Genomic DNA, 24,877 nt, shown 5'->3' with positions numbered 1-24,877 from the left:
GGCGCCGGCGGGCGGGGCTGCCCGGCGCGGGTGTCCCGGCGATGTGTGGCGCTGAAGCGGCAGCGGGAGCAGCAGCGGCGGCGGCGGCGGCGGTCTCGGCGTCGGCTTCGCGGCGGTGCCGGCGGCGGCGGCGGAGGCGCAGGCTCCTCCCGAGGACCTGGCGAGCCCGGGCCTAAGCGGCGGCCCCGCGAGGCCCCCGCACAGCGCCCCGGGCCGGGGCCCTCTCCGCCTCGCCCTGCCGCGGGAGCCGGCGGCCCCGGCCGGGGATGAGGCCGGGAAGCAGCCGCGCCGGGCCCAGCACAAAGGCTTGTCCCCAGGGGCCGCCGCCGCCGCTGCCGCCGCCGCCAGCCTAGAGCCGCCTGCCGCCGCCGAGCCGGCGCCGGGGTCCTCATCCCCGCCGGTCCCGGGGCGCGGCTGCTGCCCCTCTCCCCGAGGCCCAGGGGCCCGGGCGCCAAGCCCCTTGCTCCCTTCGCGGCGGTGGGACCGGGCCGCTGCGCAGCCTCCGCCGCTCCCGGCCGTCGGGGCGCCGCGGAGCATGTCGGAGAGCGACATGGAGAAAGCCATCAAGGTAAGGGCAGATGCCTCGCTCCTCCCCGCTCTGCCCTTGCGGCGTTCCTCTCGGCTCCGGCCTCAGGAAACGGAGGGAACTTGGGGTGAGCGTCCAGCCGCTCCCGGGTTTCGGTCTCCCCCGGACCCCGCGGCCTGCGTGGTGCAGCCCTGGGGCGAAGGGCTTGTGGGGGGCAGGGGGCGGGACCTGTGCTCCCCCGGAACAGAAGATGAGTGGCGTGGCGATACTTGGGGGAGTGGGGTGGAGGGGTCTCACTGCTCTACTCTCGATCTCTCCCCAAGTGCCGCCAGCAGCTGCTTCCGGATGGTCGGCTTGCTGCCACAGCACTTGGAGACTTGGACTTTACCCGTCCCTCCGCTTTGTTTGAAACTAGCCTCTTGGAAATCTGCAGTTCAGAAGGAGGTGGTTCGCCTTCCTACAAACCCAGTCCTTTGGCGAATAGATTGTGCTCCTTTTCCAGTGTGTTCCCCTCCACGTTTCCTCTCCCCTCCTCCTAGGGAGCACTGCGTTCACTTAGGAAGAGCTAGCGGTGTCCTGTGACTTACTGCTCTGTTAACAACAACCAAAAGCTACTACGTGTTCTAAAATGACCCGAATAAAATGACAGTTTTTCTAAAACCTGATTTACTTTTTTAAAAAAAACCCTCTTTGAGGCATTAAGAGAACATTATCTAGCTATGATTAGGAAATTAGAGTCTTGTATAAACTGAACATGAAGCTTAACGTCTAATTGATGTTATTTACTATTTTACAATGTTAAGTCAACATGTTTAAGGATTTCATCTCCTTTTGAAGGACAGGAATCCATTGGCAATTAAGGGTTACTGTATTTTCCCTTTCAGGACACAATCTCCATGACCAATAACTGATAAAGAACTTAAACTTCTAACAAAGTTTTGGATGGTAAAGCTTATAGAAATCATCAATCATTACCAAGAAACTTCACCTTTTAAAAGATACATCAAAAAATAATGTATACATTAAGGGAGATCAAATTTTTCGTAATAGAAATAAAGGTTCTAAAAGATTGCTTTGACAGATCAGTATCTCCAGAGAGATAAACACATGTTTTAAGTGTTTTAGAAGAACTTGAACTTTGCTCATTAATAAAGTGAAAACCACAAGGACTCACCCTGTAAAGAGGATGGCACTTGTCCCTGAATCATGGGGCCAGTCGGGCATATCTGCAGGCTACAGTAATAAGTTGCTAGCTGGAGAGAGAAGGCAGAGCACGACTGCTTTTCAAAGCTGTTAGCATCTAGCACCTACGAAGGAACATGACGGGGTGAACTCAGCTGAAAAGGAATCAAGATCATAAACTATTACATATCTAGTATTACAGAGTTTTGGTTCAAGGTTTCCATCATATCAACTCAAGCTCAACTTAATACAACTACATTAAAATTCAGAAGACACTAAAGGCAGATCCTATGCATGTGAAAGTAGATTTAAAATCAACATTTCAGCTAACACTAGAATTTACTCTCTATACTGTCATGTATATATAGAAATATATACACACACAAAAATAATTACGATTTTCAGTTAAAAAATAAAGACTGCCTTGAAGTATCCATTTTTTCTTTTAGTTTAGATTTTATTGATATAGGGTCAAGAATTGTTTCCTAAAGTTACTAGTATATGAATGGGTTGTGAAATTAGGCAACATGTGGCAGATTTTTAAAATCAACTTTGTCTCATTTGTCCCCAGTACTGTCTGAGGCACTACTGGTGCAAAGCCAGCCTCCTGGGTGTCCCTGATCTCATGGAGCTTATATTCTAGATGGTGGAATTAGGTTATACACATTGTCAGGTTGTTTTAAATAAGAGGTATAAAAGGATGGGAGTACTGTTTTAGGAAGGGTGGTCAGAAAAGACTCTGAGGAGATGACATTTGCATAGAGTTCTGAAGGGAAGGAAGGAGCAAAACTTCACTGTATTTGGGAAGACTATTACAGGCAGCCCTAGTTGGTTTGGCTCAGTGGATAGTGCTGGCCTGCAGACTGAAGGGTTCTGGGTTCGATTCCCGTCAAGGGCTCATGCCCTGGTTACTGGCTTGATTTCCAGTGGGGGGCATGCAGGAGGCAGCCAATCAACGATTCTCATTGATGTTTCTATCTCTCTCTCCCTCTCTGAAATCAATAAAAAATATATTAAAAAATATTACAGGCAGTGGGAACAGTAGGTACAAGGCACAATGTAGGTGCAGGTTCATGTGTGATCCAGGAACAGCAAGGTGGCTGGAATTCAGTGGGTCTGTATAGGTCAGTGATGGCGAACCTATGACACGCGTCTCAGAGGTGACACGCAAACTCATTTTTTTGGTTGATTTTTCTTTGTTAAATGGCATTTAAATATATAAAATAAATATAAAAAATATAAGTCTTTGTTTTACTATGGTTGCAAATATCAAAAAATTTCTATATGTGACATGGCACCAGAGTTAAGTTAGGGTTTTTCAAAATGCTGACACGCCGAGCTCAAAAGGTTCACCGTCACTGGTATAGATTGTTATAGATAGGTAATGGGAAGCCAGAGCATGTAGGGCCTTGTAGACCATTGGAATAACTTTGGCTTTGACCCTAAAAAGAAGGGGAAGTCTGGGAGAGTTTTGAGCAGAAGGACATAGCTCTAGTAGAGAGATATAAATGGGGAGGCAATGTTACCTAGTGGTTACAACAATTTCTCTAGGTAGGCTCATGGGTTGAAATCTCAGTCTTTGTCCTTAAGTCAACTTCACTCTTTGTCCCTTAGTTCCTCATCCAAAGAAAAGAGGTAAAAACACTCTCCAACTCACAGGGTATTTTTGAGGATTTAATAAGCAAATAATATCTAAATGTGCTTATGACAGTAGCTAACATTTAGTAAGGGCTTGGTGAATATTAGCTTATAGCAATTTAAGAGAGGGTTAGAAAGAGATGCTGTTTTCTTCACGTGGTCATTATTGCCCAACGTAAATTTTCTTGTTTTTTCTTTAGCCTTCACATACTTTTCTTTATATATATTATTGATTTCAGAGAGGAAGGGAGAGGGAGAGAGAGATAGAAACATCAATGATGAGAGAGAAACATTGATTGGCTGCCTCCTGCATGCCCCCAAATGGGGATCTAGCCAGCAACCCGGGCATGTGCCCTGACCAGGAATCAAACCTTGGCCTCCTGGTTCAAAGGTCAATACTCAACCACAGCCACGCCGGCTGGGCTAGCCTTCACATTCTTGACAGGTCATTGGTGAATCTTCCTACTAATTTGGGTGTGCCTAACCAATACAAATTAGTGAAGCTAAAAATAACTGACAACCAGCACTGACTAGGATGTACTCCCCCAGAAGTAAACTGGCATCACATCCAATTAAACGTTTGGTGTGTGGCACTGTGTGTATTCATGGTTTTGCCTTTTGAGGCTGCCCCTCAAGTGGTGAGAACTGAGGTCAGCTGGGAAAGCCATTTTCCTGGGCTCTAACTGTAGCACTTAAATTTAGGCTCCTGACTACCGAACAGGCTGATTGGCTTTTTGGCAGGGATTCCCTTGAATCTATTAATCGGTTTGGGGACAGTTGCTCAAATTGTCCTCTAATCCATGATTAAAAGTTTATTGAAACTTATGATCTGGCATATGTTTTATCCTGGAGACTATTCCATGTGCCCTTGGGAAGAATGTGCATTCCCCTGTTGGATGGAGTGCTGTGCAGACATCAGTTAGGTCAGGTTGGTTGATAGTGTTGTCTTCTCTACACTTGCTGATTTTCAGTCTAGCTTTTCTATCTATTAGTAAGAGTGGGGAGTATTGACATCTCCAAGTATTATTTTTGAATTTTCTATTTTTCCCTTAAATTCTGTCAATTTTTGCTTCATTTGTTTTTGGATTCTTGTTAGGTGCATGTATATATGTTTGTAATTGACATTTCTTCCTGTTGACTTGACCTTTTTATCATTATCAAAAGTGCCTCCCTTTCTCTGTTAACATCTTTTGTTTTAAAGTTTATTTTGTCTGTGGTCAGTATAGCTACTCCAGCTCTCTTATGGTTACTTGTGATATATCTTTTTCCATCCTTTTACTTTTTTTCTTTTTTTTTAAATTGTAGTAAAATACATACAACAAAATTTACCATCTTAACCGTTTTTTTAAAAATATATTTTATTGATTTTTCACAGAGAGGAAGGGAGAGAGATAGAAAGTTAGAAACATCGCTGAGAGAGAAACATCGATCAGCTGCCTCCTGCACATCTCCTACTGGGGATGTGCCCACAACCCAGGTACATGCCCTTGACCGGAATCGAACCTGGGACCTTTCAGTCCGCAGGCCGACGCTCTATCCACTGAGCCAAACCGGTTTCGGCGACCGTTTTTAACTGTATAGTTTGGTGGTATCAAATACATTCATAGTGTGGTGTAACCATCACCACCATCAATATTCAGACTCTTTAGCTTGTAAAACTGAAGTTCTGTATTCATTAAGCACCAACTCCCCCATTGTCTCTTTCCCGCCAGCCCCTAGCGAACAGTGTTTTAGTAATTCATTCCAGGATTGTTGAGCATTGCTATGAAGGCTATTCTAAGCTTGTTTTATACGCTTGCGTATTCACTAGGCAGAAGCTCTGTTTTCATCTCTGAACTTAGCCCGGTGTCTGGCACATACTAACTGCACAGTGAGTGTGTTTCATGGACAAATAACCTGTTCTCAGACACTGGGAATCAAGATTCTAGTATAAATATAGTCTATCAGATTTTCATTGCAACAAGACAATTTTTTTAAAAATATATTTTTATTGATTTTTTACAGAGAGGAAGGGAGAGAGATAGTCAGAAACATCAATGAGAGAGAAACATCAATCAGCTGCCTCCTGCACATCTCCTACTGGGCATGTGCCCGCAACCCAGGTACATGCCCTTGACCGGAATCGAACCTGGGACCTTTCAGTCTGCAGGCTGACGCTCTATCCACTGAGCCAAACCGGTTTCGGCGCAACAAGACAATTTTAAAGTCTCATGAGTTTTGCCTAATTTCTCAAGGTCTGCAGTTAGTTTCCTATTCTGTATGTGGAACCCTACATGTGGAAAAATGAGTTTTATAGCTTTCTTGCCTATAGGCAACAGAAGCTCAACATAACAGTGACCAAACAAGAATTCCATGAAAACTTGTATTAAACTGTAGAGAATCTCTCTGGAACTATTGAAAACTGTTGAAAAATATAAAAAGTATAGTTATATAATTAATATGACAGAATATCTTTGTACTCAAAATGGTGCTGTTGAAAATTATATAAATTTACTATGATATTTATTGCTATTTTATTTGAAAATTTAAGTCTTGATTTATTCAGTTATTCCAAAAATTTGGTCAGTTTGTTCTAGGATATAGGCCTCTATATCATAGGAGCATAGATAAGACTAGTTTTTCTGGAATCTCAGAAAATATTTGACCATTTAAGCAAATAAATATCTAGTAGTGCAGCATTTTGAAAGGATATCTTTCCCCTACACTCCAAAGACAAAACAAGACATTGAGTGGTTCTACTCCAGTGGACCTTGTAGATGAGCTGACAAATTTTTTGTCCTCAAGTTTTTGCTTTCGCTCTTGTTGGAAAATATGCCTAATCTAGTCATTGAAACAACACGTCTAATTATAAAGCCCTACAGAACACAAAGTTTTGTTTATCAGATTCTCTCAGAAGATGAGATATTGAGTGATAAGATCTTCTGTTGTCCCACCTTTGTTTAATTGTTCAGCTTTTTAATTGGAGAATTGTTCTCTGCCCCCTCTTTTTTATTTTAATAGGAAACCTCCATTTTAGAGGAATATAATATCAACTGGACTCAGAAACTGGGAGCTGGAATTAGTGGTCCAGTTAGGTAAGAGACCCATGTGCAAACTATGACAGAATTGCTCTGAAAAGGGCCATTTGAAATGCACCTTAAATTAGAAGCATCAAGGGTGCCAGAATTTAACAAGTAGAGGTGTTTAAACAAGTTAGGCTATTTCTCATCGATTAGAAATATACTTAAGTGACCAAGTCACATGTTCTGTAACATGGAATCATTGAAGATGTTGATCCTGTGGAGCCACTGAGAGTCACCTGTAGCCAGCAGAGGCCTCACGCTGGCATCACCTGGCTTAGGAGCTGAGGCCTAGGAAGAGTGGATGAGATCCTGCTCTGCCTTTCCACCTGCTAGGCTTGGGGGCAAGTTTGTTCTGGTGCACCTGGATATAGTCTTGATTAGAAGTACAATTCTCAAAGAACAAACCTGTTAAGTTAGTTTTTACTGTAACATCGATGATTTCTGATTGAATTTTTTCTCCAAATCTAGAGTCTGTGTGAAGAATTCTACCCAAGAACGGTTTGCACTGAAAATTCTTTTTGATCGTCCAAAAGCTAGAAATGAGGTATGATCCTTTATTGCCATGTCTTGCCTAAATATTGAAGTGCCTAATGATTCATTTTATAAGCAGGGCAGCTTTGTACATAGATGCACAAAGAATCTTTAAAAAAATTTAAGTTCATATTTACCCCTTTTTTGCTATTCATCTTCTATAATAATAAAAGCATAATATGCTAATTAGATCAGACGACCTTCTGGACAACCTTCTGGATGAAGCTGTGGGCTGCAAGGGAAGCCCGGGTCCCAGGTGCCAGAAGCCAGGGGAAGGAAGGCCTACTCTTGCATGAATTTCGTGCATCGGGCCTCTAGTGTTATTATAAAAGCAGTCCTACATCTATCAGTACAAAGGCTGTTAGTAGAGTCTTGTTTCAGTTAATGTGATTCTTATACATAGTTGAGTATTCAGGTTTACTTCCTCTTTTGCTTACTGGAAAACGTCCTAGAAGAGTGGAGAGAAAATAATACAGGGAAGGGTCTGGTGAAAAGTGTCTTGAAAGTGTGCTGTAGGAGGACTCTGAGGATGTGTTTCTAGTTTTTAAAAATAGACATTTGTTTTGAATGATCTGGACTGGTGATGACATGTTAGTAAGAGTGCAGTGATTACAGATGTATGAATAATACCTGAAAGAAAATAAATTGTTTGCTAATTCATTTGCTAATGGATAGGACAGGAGCAAGTAATCTGTTGTTGGGGTTTCATTCATAGAAAGAGCATTAGGAGATAATCTGTGTGTGATCCCCTCTTTTTTTTTTACGTTATTCTAGGTGATAAGGTTTTTACTGTCATAGGCTTAGCCTCTTGTGCCTAATGTTGTCAGTTTTTTGTGGGGGTGTTGGGAGAGAAAATTGTTGGCCTCCCCTATGAACAGAAACATTTCCTCTCTTCTCTTTAAGGTACGCCTGCACATGATGTGTGCCACACACCCGAATATAGTTCAAATTATTGAAGTGTTTGCTAACAGTGTACAGTTTCCTCATGAGTCCAGCCCCAGGTAAGACTACACAGGGTCATCATACTATGCCCACCTCTCCATATGTAGGCCAAGGTGTAGTGGGTTTTCCTCTTTTGTGCCCTCTCTCTCTCTTCCCCTTTCACTCCCCCCCCCCCCCGTCTGCCTCCCTCCCTCCCTCTTTCTCATTCTTCCCTACATTTTGTTTTGGAAAATTTCAGACGTTTGTGAAAGCAGACAGAATTATGTAATGAATCCCCAGGTATCCATCACCCAGCCTCAGCAGTGATGAGTTCATTGCCAGTCTCGTTTCATCTGTACCTGACTGCTCGCCTGGCCTCTCTGATCATTGTGATTGCTTTCTCTTTTTTTAAAAAAGCAAGTAATGTGGAATTAAAACAGATTCTATTTCAAATTAGCAAAAGGAAACCAAATATTATTCTAGGCAATGTTTTAGAGGTTGATATGGCAAAAAGCCTTTATTGCTTAGTCTGACATTCCTTTTAAAGGGAGAAACCAACATCATTCTTTTAGCTGCCAAATGTTTGGCAAGCCCATTGAACGGTGTTCTAAGTCTCTTCCAGGAAATTAAAAATTAAAATAAGAAAGAAAAAAGAATTAAAATAAGGTTTGTTTTCTGTTGGAGGGAATGAGCTATAAATCTGCCATCATAGCAATGGGATAGGCACCAAGGAGAGGCATCCATAAAGTACTTTGAGCTTACAAAGGAGAGCTGCCAGCTGTAGGCTGGGGAGGTGAGTTGTCACAGAGCTGTTACATGGGAACTAGGACTTGAAGGGGGTAGGAAGAAGTTTTCCAGGTGGAGAAAGAAGATGGGTTTGTAAAAACAAATGGGAAATGAATGATTATTTCTTACAACTGTGCTCTGTTGGTGAAAGCATTTGGATGGAAGCTGGAAGCATTTATATCAAAGGATGGTAACCAAAATTCAAAAAAAAAATTTTTATTACATGAGAACTTTTGTTTTTATTTAGTAATTGTGTAACCCTTTCCAGCTATCTTGCTGGGTATCCTCTGGGTCACATGAAAAAAACTAGTGGAGTGTGTGTGCGGCAGGGAGTAGATACATACACAAACACAGAATGAAAAACCAAGACAGCTCAGTACCCAGCCCAATGACTTGAAATTCATGTCCTACACAAAGTCATATTCTGTTTTCAACATATTTTCATTCTAGCTGCCCTAAAATGTATATACAAAATATGTCACTTAAGTGTAATGTTCTCAAAAGGATCATTATTTTCAAAACTAAATCTTTCACTCCCACTTTAGCTTCTTAGAAAGTGTTAGGCCAGGGATATGCCTTTATGCACAGTGTCCATTTGGTAGTGGACACTCAAAGGGGCTTGGTAGGACTAGACTTAGGAAGTAAATGACACACTTTGTAGATGAGGTATCTCTTTAGATTAGCTACTTGATGTTTCAATTCTTTTTTTTTTTTAACTTAACAAAATCAAATGCTTTCAAACAGGGCTCGACTCTTAATTGTAATGGAGATGATGGAAGGGGGAGAGCTATTTCACAGAATCAGCCAGCACCGGCACTTTACAGAGAAGCAAGCCAGCCAAGTAACAAAGCAGGCAAGTTAACCCCGGGTACAAATCAAACCGCCAACAATGTTGGTTAACAAGCACAATTTCATTGGGGGGGAATAAAAGAAAGCTTGCAGAAAAGCTCTATTTGCTCTCTCATTGCCTGCTTTGTTATGTGACCAGAAAAGATGCTTTGACAGGAGAAATGTGACACCTTTTATGCTTTGGGGGAGGGACTGTATTCTTAAGTTGTTGTCAATTGTTTGTCTATTATAAGATGTAAATAAACTCTGGAAGGAAGGTAATCTTAACTCTTGTAGATTGTAGATATCTTTAGACATGGCTTTCAAGCACTGTTATTGAACTTTGAGATAAAATGTTGCTGATACCACTTAAAAGATTGTATAGTGTAAAAATATGTTCTGACAATTGATATAAGATAATTTTTGCTTATGAGTCACCTTTCTTCAGATTTTAGTAGTATTATAAGGTCTTTGTAATTCTGGGTTATTCCTCGTTACAGTCTTTCTATTTTGATGCCACTTTTAAAAATTAATCCTCACCAGAGGATATTTTTTCCATTTTAGAGAGAGTAGAAGGGTGGGGGTGAGACAGAGAAACATCGATGTGAGAGACACATCGATTGGTTGCCTCCTGCACTGGCCCCGACTGAGGGCTGGGGCCGGGGATCGAACCTGCAACTAAGGTATGTACCCTTGCCTGGAATTGAACCCATTACTCTTCAGTGCATGGGCCGACGCTCTAACTACTGAGCTAAACAAGCTATGGCTTACTTGATATCACATTGCATTGCTAGAGAAATGATTTATGTCACAGGCAATACTAGGAAACCAACTGGAAATAACATCTTGAGGAGATCAAAAGCTAAACCCTCAAAGCTAATCTTCATGTCAGGCAAGCAAGGCAAAGAAAAGCAGAAAGCCTAGCACAATTGGTTCTTAATTAAAAAATCCTTCAAAATTTTCCATGAGCATTTTTTGATGCCTCCTTTCTGGTGCGGTGGAGCTGATACTTGGAATGCTAAGACATTTCCATACTGAGAGTTGAAGAAAAGGCAGAATTTGCTCTTGCTATTTAATTTTAAAAATTATACCTTGTATTTTTCAAATACTAAGACTAAAGGGTGAGCTCTGATAATCTTCTGTAAAACAAAACCCCTTCACATCTACCTAAACAGGCCACATTTCACCAAGTGGGATAAGCACATTGGAATATCAGGTGGAAAAATCCAGTTAGCTGCTTTCCATTGTTCTTGAGGGCAGAGCTTGAAAGTTGAGCTCCCTGGAGAGTGCAGCTCCCTTCTGAGCCACGTGTCAGTGCGGCTGCCCTGCTGGGGGAGACCAGGTCTGCTGTCTGCGCAGTGTTCACTCTGCAGTGCTTGTCACATGGCAGATGAATGCAAGTGGAAACATTTCATTTCCCTCACTGTGTACAGGATTTAACCATCAGTTCATTCTGATAAAGAATCATTTTACTGTTGTATTTTTTCTTTTTGCTTAACAAAATACACGTTGCAGGTAAACTAAGTTCATTTCTATTTCTTGGTACCAAAAGTTTTACTTAATTTCTGCTTTAAAATTGAAGACCAGCCATAGTCTTGATGGACTTAATTAAGGATCATTTTTTAATATCCTGAGTTCTCTAAACTAGGGGCACTAAAGAGTTAATTTTTCTAAGATGTGGTTGCTCATTATGTCCTTTTCCAGATAGCTCTGGCTCTACAGCACTGTCACTTGTTAAACATCGCGCACAGAGACCTCAAGCCTGAGAATCTGCTCTTCAAGGATAACTCTTTGGTGAGATGCCTTGCTTTTTTGCATTTTAGTGCTGCCATTCACAGCATAGTTCCGAAGTGGGCGTGGAGGTGTGTGTGTATGTGTTTGGAGTGCTCTGAACCCAACTGAAAAGGCTTTAGGCAGCTTATTTTTTCCCACTTATTTCCTTGCTGGAAGCCCAGAGAAACACCCCTCGCATGGATAGTTTTGGATGATCCTTATATGTATTTGTAGGACTTAAGATTTTGGATATTATTTGGGGGGACTTCAGGATGGGGCCAGAATCTATGTGCTGTTTTATATTACCTTAAAACTTAACAGTTGTATTTGCTGTTAACCCTGATAAGGTGTGTTTTTCTCTCCAACCCTACCTTCTGACACCTATACCATGTCCCATCAAATAAGTTATTCTGGCTATCATAAAATGGATGTTGGTGAGGAGTTATGGGCCAATTTATAGAGCCAGGGAGCTTTTGAGTAAGATTTTGATTTTAGTGCTGACTTTATAAGTTATAAAACAAGGCTAACTGTGAATCGGTAGGAATTGCTTACTTCTGTGTTACTAAGAACAATTCCTCAATATGAATCATTGTCTCCAGACCTGAGGATATACTACTCACAATCTCAGGTCTCAGTCAGAAACTTGTGAGTGCTCAAGGTAACATGCCGTGCACTTGGATTTCCCTCTAATGTTTCCTGAGAACTCTGGAGCAATAACTTCCATTTATTTTATTTCAGGATGCCCCAGTGAAGTTGTGTGATTTTGGATTTGCCAAAATTGACCAAGGTGACTTGATGACACCCCAGTTCACCCCTTATTATGTAGCACCTCAGGTAAGCATGTTCTGTTTCTGCCATTGGCTGTGCCACCAAGCTGCCTGTGCACTCACATTCCTCCTCTACCACACTAGTAGGTGTGCATTACAAATGCACGGGGAGTGCTCAGTTTCAGAGACCTAAAAGCTGCTTAATTTGATTTAGGCATTTTATTCTTTTGGAATCTACTTTATTGAGGTATGATTTATATATAGTAGTTCTACTTGAAGTGTTGTTTGATGAGTTTTGACAAATGGATACTCCTGCAAGATCAGCATCACAATCAAGTTATAAAACGTTTCCATCACTTCAGAAGCTGTCCCGTGTGCCTTTCCAGTCAGATTGCTCCCAACTTAACTCCTAGCCCCAGGCAACCACTGACATGCTTTCTGTTATTATTGGTTAGTTTTGTCTGTTGTAGAATTTCATAAAAATAGAATTTATGTATCTTTTGTGTTTTACTTTTACTCAGCATATTTTTGAAATTCATCCATGTTGCATGTATCAGCATGCTTTTACACAGGCATGAGGGATGTCCCCAGGAAAAAGTCATCTCAGATGCCTCGATGGGCAGGAAGAATAGATAAATCTCCTCCAGGGACCTGACCTTAATGTTCTTGACCTGGGCAAGCACTGATAGATTGCTGGTGATAAGAGGGGGAGAGGGGGTGTTGAAAGTACTGTGTTTATGTGGAGTTTTTTTTGATTGCTGACTGCTAGTGTGGACCCTTTTTAGCCTTCCAGGAGTCTCTCAAGTTCTGTGTCATTGTGTGATTTTCAGTAAACTGTTCCTTTGGTCTGACTCTGACAGGTACTAGAGGCACAGAGAAGGCATCAAAAGGAGAAATTTGGCATCATACCTACCTCACCAACACCCTACACTTACAACAAGGTAGAGGAAGAGATATTTATCTTCACCCCTGGGGTAGCCTCTTTTCAGTGAGCTATTTGTGGCCCTCTGGGAATGTGGCTCATTCCATTCTTATCCCTTAATCTTCTGTGCAAAAGGCTGGAAGCAGCCACACAAGCAGAAGAGTACTTGGAATTCAAGTTTTTGTCTGATGAAATATAAAGTAAGGTTCTTATCGATTTAGGTTTTGCAGCAGGAGCTAAGGGCTATGGTCTTCTGGAGGTTATTTATTTGGCTAGCTGTATAATCCAGTGACCATATTTAAAAGATAGGGTTGTATTTAAATTTACTTGCTAAAATCTCAGCATGAATGCAATGAATTTCCTGAATGATGTAATTTCCCAATATTTTTTTCTTCTCTTCCTTTTCCATTTCCAATCTAATGGTGCTCATGAATTAGTATGGCATTCATCAAAATTACACTGCAGATGAGTAACATGTTGAAAAAAACTTCATATTACTTTTTTAAAAAAATATATTTTATTGATTTTTTACAGAGAGGAAGGGAGAGGAATAGAAAGTTAGAAACATCAATGAGAGAGAAACATCGATCAGCTGCCTCCTGCACACTCCCTACTGGGGATGTGCCCACAACCAAGCTACATGCCCTTGACCGGAATCGAACCTAGGACCCTTTAGTTCGCAGGCCGATGCTCTATCCACTGAGCCAAACCGGTTAGGGCTCATATTACTTTTGAATGTGTATATATGTTGGTCTAAGTAAAAACTTTATATTGGGCAACTAAATGAACACTGAATGCTACATTGACAAGTCATTTTTAATAAAAATATGTAATAAGATATAATTAAATTTTTGAAAATTAAATAAATATATCAACCTTAATTAAAGAGAGAGAGAGAAGCAGGCTTGGCCCATGTGGCTCAGTTGGTTGGAGCATCATCCCATGCACTGAAGGGTTGCAGGTTCAAACCCTTGTAGGGACACATGTGGAAGGCAGAGCCGATGGATGTTTCTGTCTCCCTCTCCCTTCCTCTCTCTGTAAAGTCAATAAAAACATGTCCTTGGGTGAGGAGTAAAAAAAAAAGGGGCGGGGGAGGAGCGGGCACAATGAGTCCTTTGTGGCCAAAGAAATGCTTTTATTATTTTATTTTATTTTTTAAAAATTTTAGGGAGGGAGGGAGGGAGAGAGCAAGAGAGAAAAGGGGAAAAAGAGAAGAGGAGAAAAGAAAAGGAAAGGAGGGGGAGGGGAAGGGAAGGAGAAGGGGAAGGAGAAGGAAGATGGATATGAGATACATTGATCAGTTGCTTCCTGTATATGGCCTGACTGGGAATCGAACTTGCAACCTAGTGTGCCTTGATCGGGAATCGAACCAGTGACCTTCCAATGCACAGGACCAACTGAACCATACTGGCCAGGGCCAAAGGAATGAATGCTTTTATTTTTTTATGTATTTATTTATTTATAAAATATGCTTTTATTGATTTCAGAGATAGGAAGGGAGAGAGAGAGAGAGAGAGAGAGAGAGAGAGAGAGAGAGAGAGAGAGAGAGAGAATCATCAATGGTGAGAGATGCTGATGTGTGTCTATGTAGTGTAGGTAGTACATAAAAAATATGGAGTGAAGCCCTAGCCGGTTTGGCTCAATGGATAGAGTGTCGGCTTGAGGACTGAAGGTTCCCAGGTTTGATTCCGGTCAAGGGCACATGCCCAGGTTGTGGGCTGGATTCTCAGTGTGGGGCATGCAGGAGGTAGCCGATCAGTGATGCTCTCTCATCATTGCTGTTTCTATCTCTTCCTCTCCCTTCCTCTCTGAAATCAATTAAAAAATATTTTTTTAAAAATGGAGTGAAAAGTTAGACTTCCTGAAACTTTTCCAGTCCCTGTTAAGTGATTCTTGGATAGCTCAGCCTGTGCATGTCGGCCAGCCATGGAGGCTTTATGTTGGAGCTGTGCCTCTGCTAAGAGTGACCATTTTCTCTTTGCTTTCAGAGCTGTGATTTATGGTCCTTAGGAGTGATTATCTACGTGATGCTGTGTGGATACCCTCCTTTTTACTCCAAACATCACAGCCGGACTATCCCAAAGGACATGCGGAGAAAGATCATGACAGGCAGTTTTGAGTTCCCAGAGGAAGAGTGGAGCCAGATCTCAGAGATGGCCAAAGATGTTGTGAGGAAGTGAGTTCCTGGGCCACTGGGCGGGGAGACCAAGGAAGCCTTAAGGTGCTGGAACACAGGGAATGTTGGGTAGAGAAAAGTCATTTGTTTCTTAGGCATGTTCGTTCCTATTTAGCAGCACAGAAATCTTACCCCTGGAGCCTGAGATGAGGGCTCTCAGTGTCCACCCTCCGTGGACATGGAGCTTTGCTCCCTCCTGTTGCATTCCTGGAATTTATCCCTGGGTTGTGGACCCAGGTCCTTCAGTAGCCAGTGTCTCTGTGAGCATTAATTCAGGGCCTTAGTGATAATCTCTACTCCCTGACCCCTGTGTGCCCTCTTGTCTGTAAGCCCATCATTTGGGATGGACGTTAGGAATGAACTGGGGTATTAAGATGATAACAATGCTTTTGGCTTTTCATTTCTTGGCTGCTGTGGGAGTATGTGATCGATGGTGCGGGGCCTGGGCCCCACCTCCAGCCTTCTTTCTGCTAGTTGGTTGCTCTGACATATATGAAGATGGGAAGAGTTAGAAGAATTAGGGCTAATAAGTAGATGAGGGACAGTTGACATTCAGACCCCTTTGGTAGCTGGACGGTAGGTAAGACATCAGACCTAAAGTTGAGGCATATGTGGGAGGCTCAGCTGCCTGGGTCTTGGGCACTGCTCTAGTATTCCTATTGCTTGATTTCACTCAGCAATTTTTCCTTTTTTGGTTTCAGTTTCTTCATTTGTAATGTGATAAAGATAAGCATTAAAGGGGCAATATCTGGGAACTGTCTCCTGACAGTACAGTCCTTTCTCTATGGAAATTACTCCCTTTCATAAGTGAGCTTGTTCAGATGATTAGGGGTCTGTGTATCTAAAGAGGGGCTAGTTTCTAAAACATGTAAGCAAAAGTTTTTTAGGAAGGTGGAGGCAGTATTTAAATCACCACCTGTCTTCCCATGCTGTCTTTTCGGCTACTTAACCAAAATATCAATATCCTTTAAGTGGTTCTTTATCAGTTCTGTAGACTATCACTAGAGCAATATGAATCCTTTCTTTAGAATCTGAAGCTGTTTGTTCAGAATGATCCAGAATAAAAGAGCAAATAGGCATGTTGTCCTGACTGACATTTGGAACGGGAGGATATGTAGTTGGAAGGAGGTGTTGTAAATAGCCCAAGGAGCGTGCTGGGATGAGCTAGGAATTGCATCAGCATGAATACATACTAGTAAGATGTAAAGAAGTTGGATCAGAGCAATACACTAGGCTTAGAAGGAAATGCCATCCCTTCTCAGAGTTTCTAGGTATTTAGCTTTAGAATGTTTCTGGAATAAAAGGCTCATGTCCTGCCATATGGTAACATCGAGATTTTACCACAAGTAGCAGCCTGGGTTTTCAGAACCTCCTGACCGTTCAACTAATTTTATAACCACTATTAGCCAAAAGAGCCCTCTCAGTCCATTTTGGGAATTAGAGCTCACTACCCTAAAAACATCAATACAGAGACTCAGGGTCTCGGGAACTATGAGCGATATGTAGGATTATTTTATTAATCCTACATATGGGATTAATTACTGGGCTGAAGTATATCTGGGTTAGGTTTTTTCCTACCACTTTTACCTCACTTTGTTTGTACAGATGGAAAGGACCGCCTAGGGACACAGAGCCCTCACAGCTGGTGGTTAGGGACTAGAACCCCAACCCTGCTCTGCAGATGGAAAGCCTAGGCTTGTATGAGTTGGAAGAAAGTCAGAAACTAGAGCTGGTTAGTGTGAGACCCCAGAGCTTCCTGGTTGTCTGGAAGCAACTGAACATGGCAGCCCTGTTGGCCTTTTCTCCACAGGCTCTTGAAGGTCAAACCAGAGGAAAGACTCACCATTGAGGGAGTGTTGGACCACCCCTGGCTAAACTCGACTGAGGCCCTGGATAATGTTCTACCCTCTGCTCAAGTGATGATGGATAAGGTGTGTTTTTGTTTTTGTTTTAATTCTTTATTGTTTAAAGTATTACATAAGTCTCCTTTTTTCCCCATTGACCTCTCCCCAGCCGCCCCCACCCTCCATGCATAAGGGTTTGAATGATACTTATTTTGTTGGCAGATTGGGTTGAGTTGAGAAGGAATGCTAGGAACTCAACTTAGTGAGGGGTTAACAGCAAAACAATGTAGAGCATGCAGTCTTTTCCAGAGAAGTATCTCTGGTTTCCTGAAAATGAGGGTTGGAAATAAAGGGCTTCCCATAAAAGACCCAGATCAAGGCCTGGTAACTATACACTAAGGGAGCACAACACTCAAAGGAATATCCTCCTTATGATCGGCAGTGGGAAAAACAACCTAACTTCATTAATGGGAAGTCAGTGAGATGCATGTGACAGGACCAGGCTTTGAAAGTAGACAGGTCTTACATTTAAAAAAAAAAAATATATTGATAGCAGAGAGGAAGGAAAAGGGAGGGAGGGAGAGAGAAACACCAATGGTGAGAAAGAATCATTGATCAGTTGCCTCCTGTATGCCCCCTACTGGGGATCAAACCTGCAACCTGGGCATGTGCCCTGACCTGGAATTGAATACTGACTTCCTGGTTCATGGATTGATGGCCAGGCTAGTCTTACCTTATTAGGATGTAGCTGAGAGTCCATTGTAGAAATTTGAGATGTTTGCATAGGGAAGGTGTTTAGGAATGGTTAACCAGACTTGCAGACTTGCCAACTTAAGACTTCTGTGGTAATTTAGAATCTGAGGGGCGGCTCTGAGAGCAGAGAAGTAGAGATGAATGAATTGGCTCAATACTTTTGAGGACAATTTTCTACAATTTTTGGTGACTGACTAGATATAAGGGAACAGTTGGATAGCACATCAGGTAGTACCATTGACAAATAGAGGAAAACCAAGAATGAGGCTAGTTTGAGTGAAGGGAAATCTTTTAGGCTTTAGATATTGTTTCAAGCGGTAGATAGACACTCAAATGAGATTTGTGGTCCGGAAACAGTGTGGCTGAGAGGCAAAGGCAGTGGCAAACAGGCCAACCTGGCCAGGGAGAATGCTACCCTCTTAAAAGGGATGAGGTTAAAGTGTGACAAAGAATGAGTGAACAGGAAAAGAGAATGCTAAGACCTCCCTTAGTTTATGGGAGAGAAAGGAGAGCTGGAAGGAACAGAATTCTCTGTCATCTCAGATTTGTGTACGGTTACCTTACTGGTTAGTAAATATGCCCAGTAGTGCAAAAATGGTTTGGTCAGTCTAAATCCAAAGGGATTATTTGTATCCTCTGTTTGTCAGTACATGAGTTTTCAATGTAGCTTTCTTCAAAATCTTGGACATGAAGAAATAATTGCCTTCTGTAGTTATTTTAAAATTAGTGCATAATGAAGCCAAGTATGGATTTGGAGAATCTTGTTAATGAGAAAAGGTGGCACTTGGCCTATAAGATGGAACTTCAATGTGCAGTGTATTCCTGTTGTTAAAGAATGATGTGGTCATGATGTGGGTAGATCAGCTTTGGAAAAATGGCCACATATGCAGATGTTGAATAGTGTCCATCTAAGCCCTGGCTAGGAGATGGAGCCTGAACTTGTGCCCTTGAATTATTCCCATCTTTCTGGTTTGGCCATCACTGATGAATAGATAGATATGAGGGTCCAGAGGGGGGTAGCCAGGGCAACTGTTTATAGTTCCTGTAAACTCTTCGTGATCTAAAAGCACGCTTACAAGGAACTGCTTTTTGTTTTTTTTGGAACTGCTTTTTTAAATGGTCAGAATTTATTGTTGAAATTCATACAGAGCAGAGATATATAAAATAAAAAGCAAAAGTTCCCTTCCTTTTATTTCCTTGCCTTAATCTCACCCCTCAGAAGTGAGCTAATCTATGGTGTGATGTATCCTTCCTGATGTTTTTCTGGGGAGACCCTCACACACTCAAGAATTTGTCCTTTTCAAAAAAATACCAAAAAAAAAAAAAATGGGATCATCTAGTTCTTACAAAGCTTTCTGCTGAGTATTTGCCTTCCCTCATTGGTTTGCCTGTAGTGAGAGCAAGCATTGGTCATAAAGACACAGATTTCAATAACTACACTTTGTGACAGTTATTTCTCATTATAAATTAATTGACTGGTGTATAGACCAGTGCTTGAGTGTTTACCACACTCAGTGTGAAACAGTTGGGGTTCTGAGCCATCGGGGCCTCTCTACACTTTGGAGGCAAGCTGGGAGGCTTCTTAGGCAGTAGCTTGCCAGCCTTTTCTCTGATGTACATGTTTGCCTCTCTGTATACTTGCCCTTGCCAATGACTGTGAGCATGAGCCTTGTTAATATTTCTTCTGGGCCCTACTGGCCCATGGGGAAGAATCTCTGCTTTATCAAAATTTATATACGGCCAGCATAATAGTGAAATTGCCTTCTTACTTCCTTGAGCTCCTTCCCATGCTCTTAGGTAGGTTTTCTAGGTACTCAGAAATGAATATGAAAAATTGACAACAGTGTTTGTATTCAGGCGGTGGTTGCAGGAATCCAGCAGGCTCATGCGGAACAGTTGGCCAACATGCGAATCCAGGATCCGAAAGTCAGCCTCAAACCCTTGCACTCTGTGAACAACCCCATTCTGAGGAAGAGGAAATTACTTGGGTAACTGAGCTTATTTCATTTATTCTCGTTCATGGTTGGGTGGCCCATTTTCTGCCTTTTAAAAAATATATATATTTTTATTGATTTCAGAGAGGAAGGGAGAGGGAGAGAGAGAGAGAAACATCAATGATGAGAGAGAATCATTGATAGCCGCCTCCTGCATGCCCCCCGCTGGAGATTGAGCCCACATCCCGGGCATGTGCCCTGACCAGGAATCAAACTGTGACCTCCTGGTTCATAGGTTGATGCTCAACCAGTGAGCTGCCTCTTAAGAGGGTGGGAAGAATGAGCTGTTTAAATAGCATCAAAAGTTGGAGATGCTCTATTGTTAATTTTCTGAAAAATCTGTTGCTTTATGTTTAGAGTTAACATCTGTTGAGTGTTAGGTTTTTGGGTCTTACCTTGTTATTATCTCTCCCCCAAACTTTTAAAGCACCAGGCCAAAGGATGGTGTGTATATCCACGATCGTGAGAATGGAACCGAGGATTCAAATGTTGCCTTGGAAAAGCTCCGTGATGTGATTGCTCAATGTATTCTCCCCCAGGCTGGTAAAGGTCACACCATTTACAAATGCTGTGTGTGTGTGTGTGTGTGTGTGTGTGTGTGTGTGTGTACATGTGCATGCATGCACATGACAAAAGGAGTGGTTTAATTTGAGGTTGTCTGTTTCATCTTTGTGTATAAGAAAGTAAGTACATTATATAAATCAGTCTTTACCCATTCAAAAGAGTGGATGATGGGTTAGGGTAAATTCTACCCTTCCTTTGTTTTTTTGTGACATTTGTAATTTAGGTTTAATTGCCAGTGCCAGGTGCAGCATATAATTTTATATTTTCTTGGTTTATTAATGAGGGCATGTGATGGAGAATGGAGACTGTGGACAGGGTCAAGTTCAGTGTTGAAAAGGTCAGGAGACGCCATTTCCAGAGCCGTTAGAGTTCAAGGCTTTATTAACTTGTGAATATAAAGAGAATACGCCCCCAGGTCAGAAGTGGACTCTGCTGCTACTCATGTGATGGGCAGAGTGTGACTTACATGTGGATTCTTTTGAGTGAGAGTTTGCTTTCAATATGTTCTTTCCCCACTCAGTGGGGTGTAATGGGCTTTTCTCAGCAGATGAAAGAGATCCTTCAAGTAGTAGGCCAGAAAACTGTTGGGTTGACCTGTCTTCCTACTTCTTGCATTTTCAGGGAACTCATATTTAGTGTACCGCCAGTAGCCTTCCAGAGTAAGAAATGAGCTTAGGAGAAAGAAGGTAGCCCGCTCAGCTTTGTTCTTCCTCTATCTCTTGGTCCATTAGGTTAACCAGAGACCTAAGCTGTTTTTGCTCAGCAGTAGCCTGACACTGCCTATTCCCATCCCCCAGTGCGAAGACGCTGGGGCCATCAGAGGATTTGTGTGAGGCTGTCCCAGTAGACGAGTTCAAAGACCAGAAGTGGTTTATACATCATGTAGACATTAGCAGGAACAGCGGTGGCTGGTGAAGTTTGTACCTTTAGTCATCACTTTTCAACACGTTGAACATCATGTCCTTCCATCTCTGACACTAAAATCCCATAATGCTGCAGGGAAATGCAACTTCTTCATCTTTATCAATAGGCGAGAATGAAGATGAAAAGCTGAATGAAGTAATGCAAGAGGCTTGGAAGTATAACCGGGAATGCAAACTCCTGAGAGATACTCTGCAAAGCTTCAGTTGGAATGGTAGGAGCCTTAATTACTTCTTTCCCCAGGAATACAATGAAGTGATTGTTTAGAATGGGTAGGAATCTCTGCAGGCCTACCTGGAGCTATTTTTTTATTGTTGTTAATTTTCACCGGAAGATATTTTTCCATTGATTTTTAGAGAGTTTGGGAGAGAAGGGGAGAGACAGAAACATCGATGTAAGAGAGACACAAAGATTGGTTGCCTCCCTCACATTGAGCCTGCAGCCAAGATACATGCCCTTGACTGGAATCAAACCTAGGACCCTTCAGTTTGGGGGCCAACACTCCATCCACTGAGCCAAACCAGCTAGAGCCTGACTTGGTTCTTGGACAAGAGAAATCCAGTGATAGCCTGGAAGAAATTAGCTTCCCTGGTATGTTTTTTTAAAAAAGATTTTGAAATATCAATACAGAAAAGTGATCACATTTGAAGTACGTACTGTTGATGAATTTTTACAAAGTGAACATTCCCTATAACTAGTCCCTAGAACATGTAGTGGACATGGACTCTGTTCTAGTCACTACCTCCCACCCCCAAGGGTTATCACAATCCTGATTGCTAGTACTATTGATTTATATTTTATATAAATGGAATCACACATGTCTGTGTTCTTTTGTGTCTGGCTTCTTTTAGTTAACATTATATTTGTGAGATTCAGCCTTGTGTGTAGCAGCAGATCATTCTCATTCTCTCTCTCTCTCTCTCTCTCTCTATATATATATATATTCTCAATATCTCTCTCTCTCTCTCTCTCTCCCCACACACACACACGGATGGGCAAAAATAGGTTTACAGTTGTTAGTATGCAAAAGTTTATTATTTTATTATTTATTGATTGTATTATGTATTTGCATTATTATTTCTTATTCTTTTTTTGTATCCTTACTTCTGATAGTGGTGGCTGGTAATTTAACCTACTTTTGCCCACCCTTTGTGTGTGTGTGTGTGTGTGTGTGTGTGTGGATAGGTAGTCTACTGTTGGACATTTTGAGTTATTTCCAAGTTTTGGTAATTAAGAAAAGGGCTGCTATGAATGCTCTTGTGTGTTATCTTTTGAAGAATGTTTTGCTGAACTAATTTCTCTTACCTCTTATATATCTAGGATTGGATTGCTGGTTCATGGAGGTATTCATCTGTTTGGCTTTAGTGGGTACTGCTAAGAGTTTTCCAAAGTGGTTATTCTGGTTGATACTTCCACTAGTAGTGTTTGAAGGTTAACTTACCCTGCTTCCACATCAACTCTCGTCTATCTTTCTATTTATTTTAGTCATCTGGATAGATTATAGTGGTATTACAATGTCATTTTACTTTGCCTTTCCCTAATGAACTTTAGCACTTTAAAGATGTTTAGTGGCCATTTAGATTTCCTCTTTTGTGAAGTGCCTATTCTTTTGCTAGTTTTTCTGTTGAGTTATATCTTTCTTATAGATGTATGAGTTCTATATATATTCTTGATACGAGTCCTTTGTCAAACATATATATTACAAAGACCTTTCTCTTCATAGTTTCCTTGTTTGCTGTTGTACTGAACATTGGATTTTTACTGCCAGGTTAATGGAACTGCTTAATTGCTAATTGCAAAATGGGGGGTCATAACTGCTTTTGATCGGTGTTGGGGATGGTTCCTCCATTGTGAAGGTGAATTGGACACTGGTAAGGTGTATCTTACTGGGTTCCTGTCAAGAACCTATCTCCTCCCAAACAGTTTGGAGATTGATCTTTTTCTTTCTTGGCTTTCAGGTCGTGGATTCACAGATAAAGTAGATCGACTAAAACTGGCAGAAATTGTGAAGCAAGTGATAGAGGAACAAACCACATCCCATGAATCCCAATAATGACAGCTTCAGACTTTGTTTTTTTATAATCTGAAAAACTATTCTTTAATGTATAAAGTAATTTTTATGTAAATTAATAAATCATTTCATTTTCACATTGCTTAAAGATGCTGTATAGATTTAGATAATGGTATTTACTAATAGTATAGTTCATTTGTTTGTTTTTAAGAAAAGCTTAGCTCCTAGAAATATACATTATTTTAGGACTCCTTAGTCATGTTTGTAAAATGACAGATATTATATCAAGCAAGATTGTTTTATTTGTAATAAAGTATATAAAAACCACTTGTCAGCGGTAGACAAAGGACCAACTATACTGATCTTTCTGCTTAGTAAACAGTTGAATCAAATACTGTGGAATTTGGTTTTAATTGCCCTGTGTATTTACTCTCTGCACTATTGGTAGATTAGCCCTGATGCCAAGAAATGTTTGTGGATCCATGTTGCAGACTGCTGAAATTCACAAGATGTTGGTTCCCATGATGGGAGAGGCAGGGAGCTGAGCCTTCATTTTGTTGTCCCTAATTCCTAAGAGAAAAGTGGTAACACTTCTGTTTTTATTGGCCATATTTGTTAAAAGGAATTGGTGTGATTCTTAAATCTAATGGATTATCTTTTGAGTTTATTCTTTTTATGTTTAATCAAAATTTCAGTTTCCTTTCCCCTGAGACCCTACTTTTCCTCTCTCCTTCCTGGCAGCCCTCACCAGCTCCATTGCTTCCTATGTCCTTTCCCTGTTCTTCTGGCCCACTTAGGGGGTGGTTTTTCTGAGAAAGTAACATTTTATGAAAAGTGGACTTTTGGATTAGCATCTAATAGGGTCCAGGTTTTTTTTCCTCATAAAGCTGCCCTTTTTTTCTGTAATGTTTCTGCCTAGGTTTCATGTCGGCATCCTCTGGGCTGCACTTATTTTGTTCTGCCACCTTCATTATCGGGAAGCATGCTTCTGGCCAAGTTCAGCTGTTTGAACGGAAATCAAGGCTGGATGCTTTTCTGTTTGTTTGTTTTTTTGTTGTACAAATGGACTTCCATAACAAATCATGTTTAAAAAAATTTTTTTTAGAAGTTAGGCTGTGTTCCTAAGAAGAGCTAGCTAATAGACAAACTCCAATTCGCAGAGTAGAGGGAAAGGATCGGTAGGCTCAGATATTTAGTTTTATTCTGTCACATTCTCTTCAATCAAAATCTACCCCACAGAGCTAACTCATTTTGCTGAGAATGTCATCTAGGTGACATTTGGTTAGTATGGCCTATATATGTATGTAACTGTGCAAATATATTATAATAATACAGAGTATCTTTTAAGAATTACCTTTTTACATTGGTTGCCTTTTATTTTGGAGAATTTGTAGTTCAGGTATTTTTTTAGGTAAGACTCACTAATATTAGGTGAATGGATACCCTGTAAGGAATATTCAGTACTTTTAAACATGGCAAAATTTAAGAATTAGGCAGCAGGGAGATGTTTTATTTGCTGACCATAAAACTTAGCTAAAAGTTGAATTAAGGGTTGAATTATATTCTATTTTTCAGTGAAATGCAATCTTACAAATCACTTCTTGTAATCAGGAAAAACTGCACTTGTTTCTCGAACAACTGACTACCTGTTGTTTTTCTTATCTTAGGGCACAGGTTC

The 24,877-nt window shown here is 41.3% G+C and overlaps 1 protein-coding gene across 10 annotated transcripts; it reads left to right on the top strand.

Moving 5' to 3' along the window:
- The first annotated feature begins 433 nt into the window (after nucleotides 1–433).
- MAPKAPK5 (MAPK activated protein kinase 5) lies at nucleotides 434–23,336 on the top strand. Of its 10 annotated transcripts, none has more exons than XR_009450088.1 (16): nucleotides 434–568; nucleotides 850–970; nucleotides 6,347–6,420; nucleotides 6,877–6,952; nucleotides 7,843–7,940; nucleotides 9,391–9,499; nucleotides 11,179–11,268; nucleotides 11,986–12,081; nucleotides 12,875–12,955; nucleotides 14,925–15,112; nucleotides 16,923–17,043; nucleotides 19,567–19,697; nucleotides 20,131–20,246; nucleotides 21,298–21,402; nucleotides 22,912–23,059; nucleotides 23,147–23,336. XR_009450088.1 is itself a non-coding variant. In XM_059676363.1 (15 exons), the coding sequence occupies exons 2-15, from the start codon at nucleotides 872–874 to the stop codon at nucleotides 23,239–23,241; spliced, it is 1,479 nt and encodes a 492-aa protein (XP_059532346.1). In that variant the 5' UTR covers nucleotides 434–568; nucleotides 850–871; the 3' UTR covers nucleotides 23,242–23,336. The 10 variants fall into 10 exon arrangements, 7 of the variants coding, with proteins under 7 accessions (XP_059532346.1, XP_059532345.1, XP_059532350.1 ...); XR_009450087.1 differs by having other exon boundaries at nucleotides 20,131–20,252; nucleotides 22,912–23,044; XR_009450086.1 differs by having other exon boundaries at nucleotides 20,131–20,252.
- The last annotated feature ends 1,541 nt before the right edge of the window (nucleotides 23,337–24,877 follow it).

This window comes from Myotis daubentonii, chromosome 19, assembly GCF_963259705.1.
Source record: "Myotis daubentonii chromosome 19, mMyoDau2.1, whole genome shotgun sequence".
In the NCBI taxonomy this organism is placed as follows: Eukaryota; Metazoa; Chordata; class Mammalia; order Chiroptera; family Vespertilionidae; genus Myotis; species Myotis daubentonii.
The sequence above is the reverse complement of the archived record's forward strand: the minus strand, read 5'-3'. Positions and strand labels throughout refer to the sequence as shown.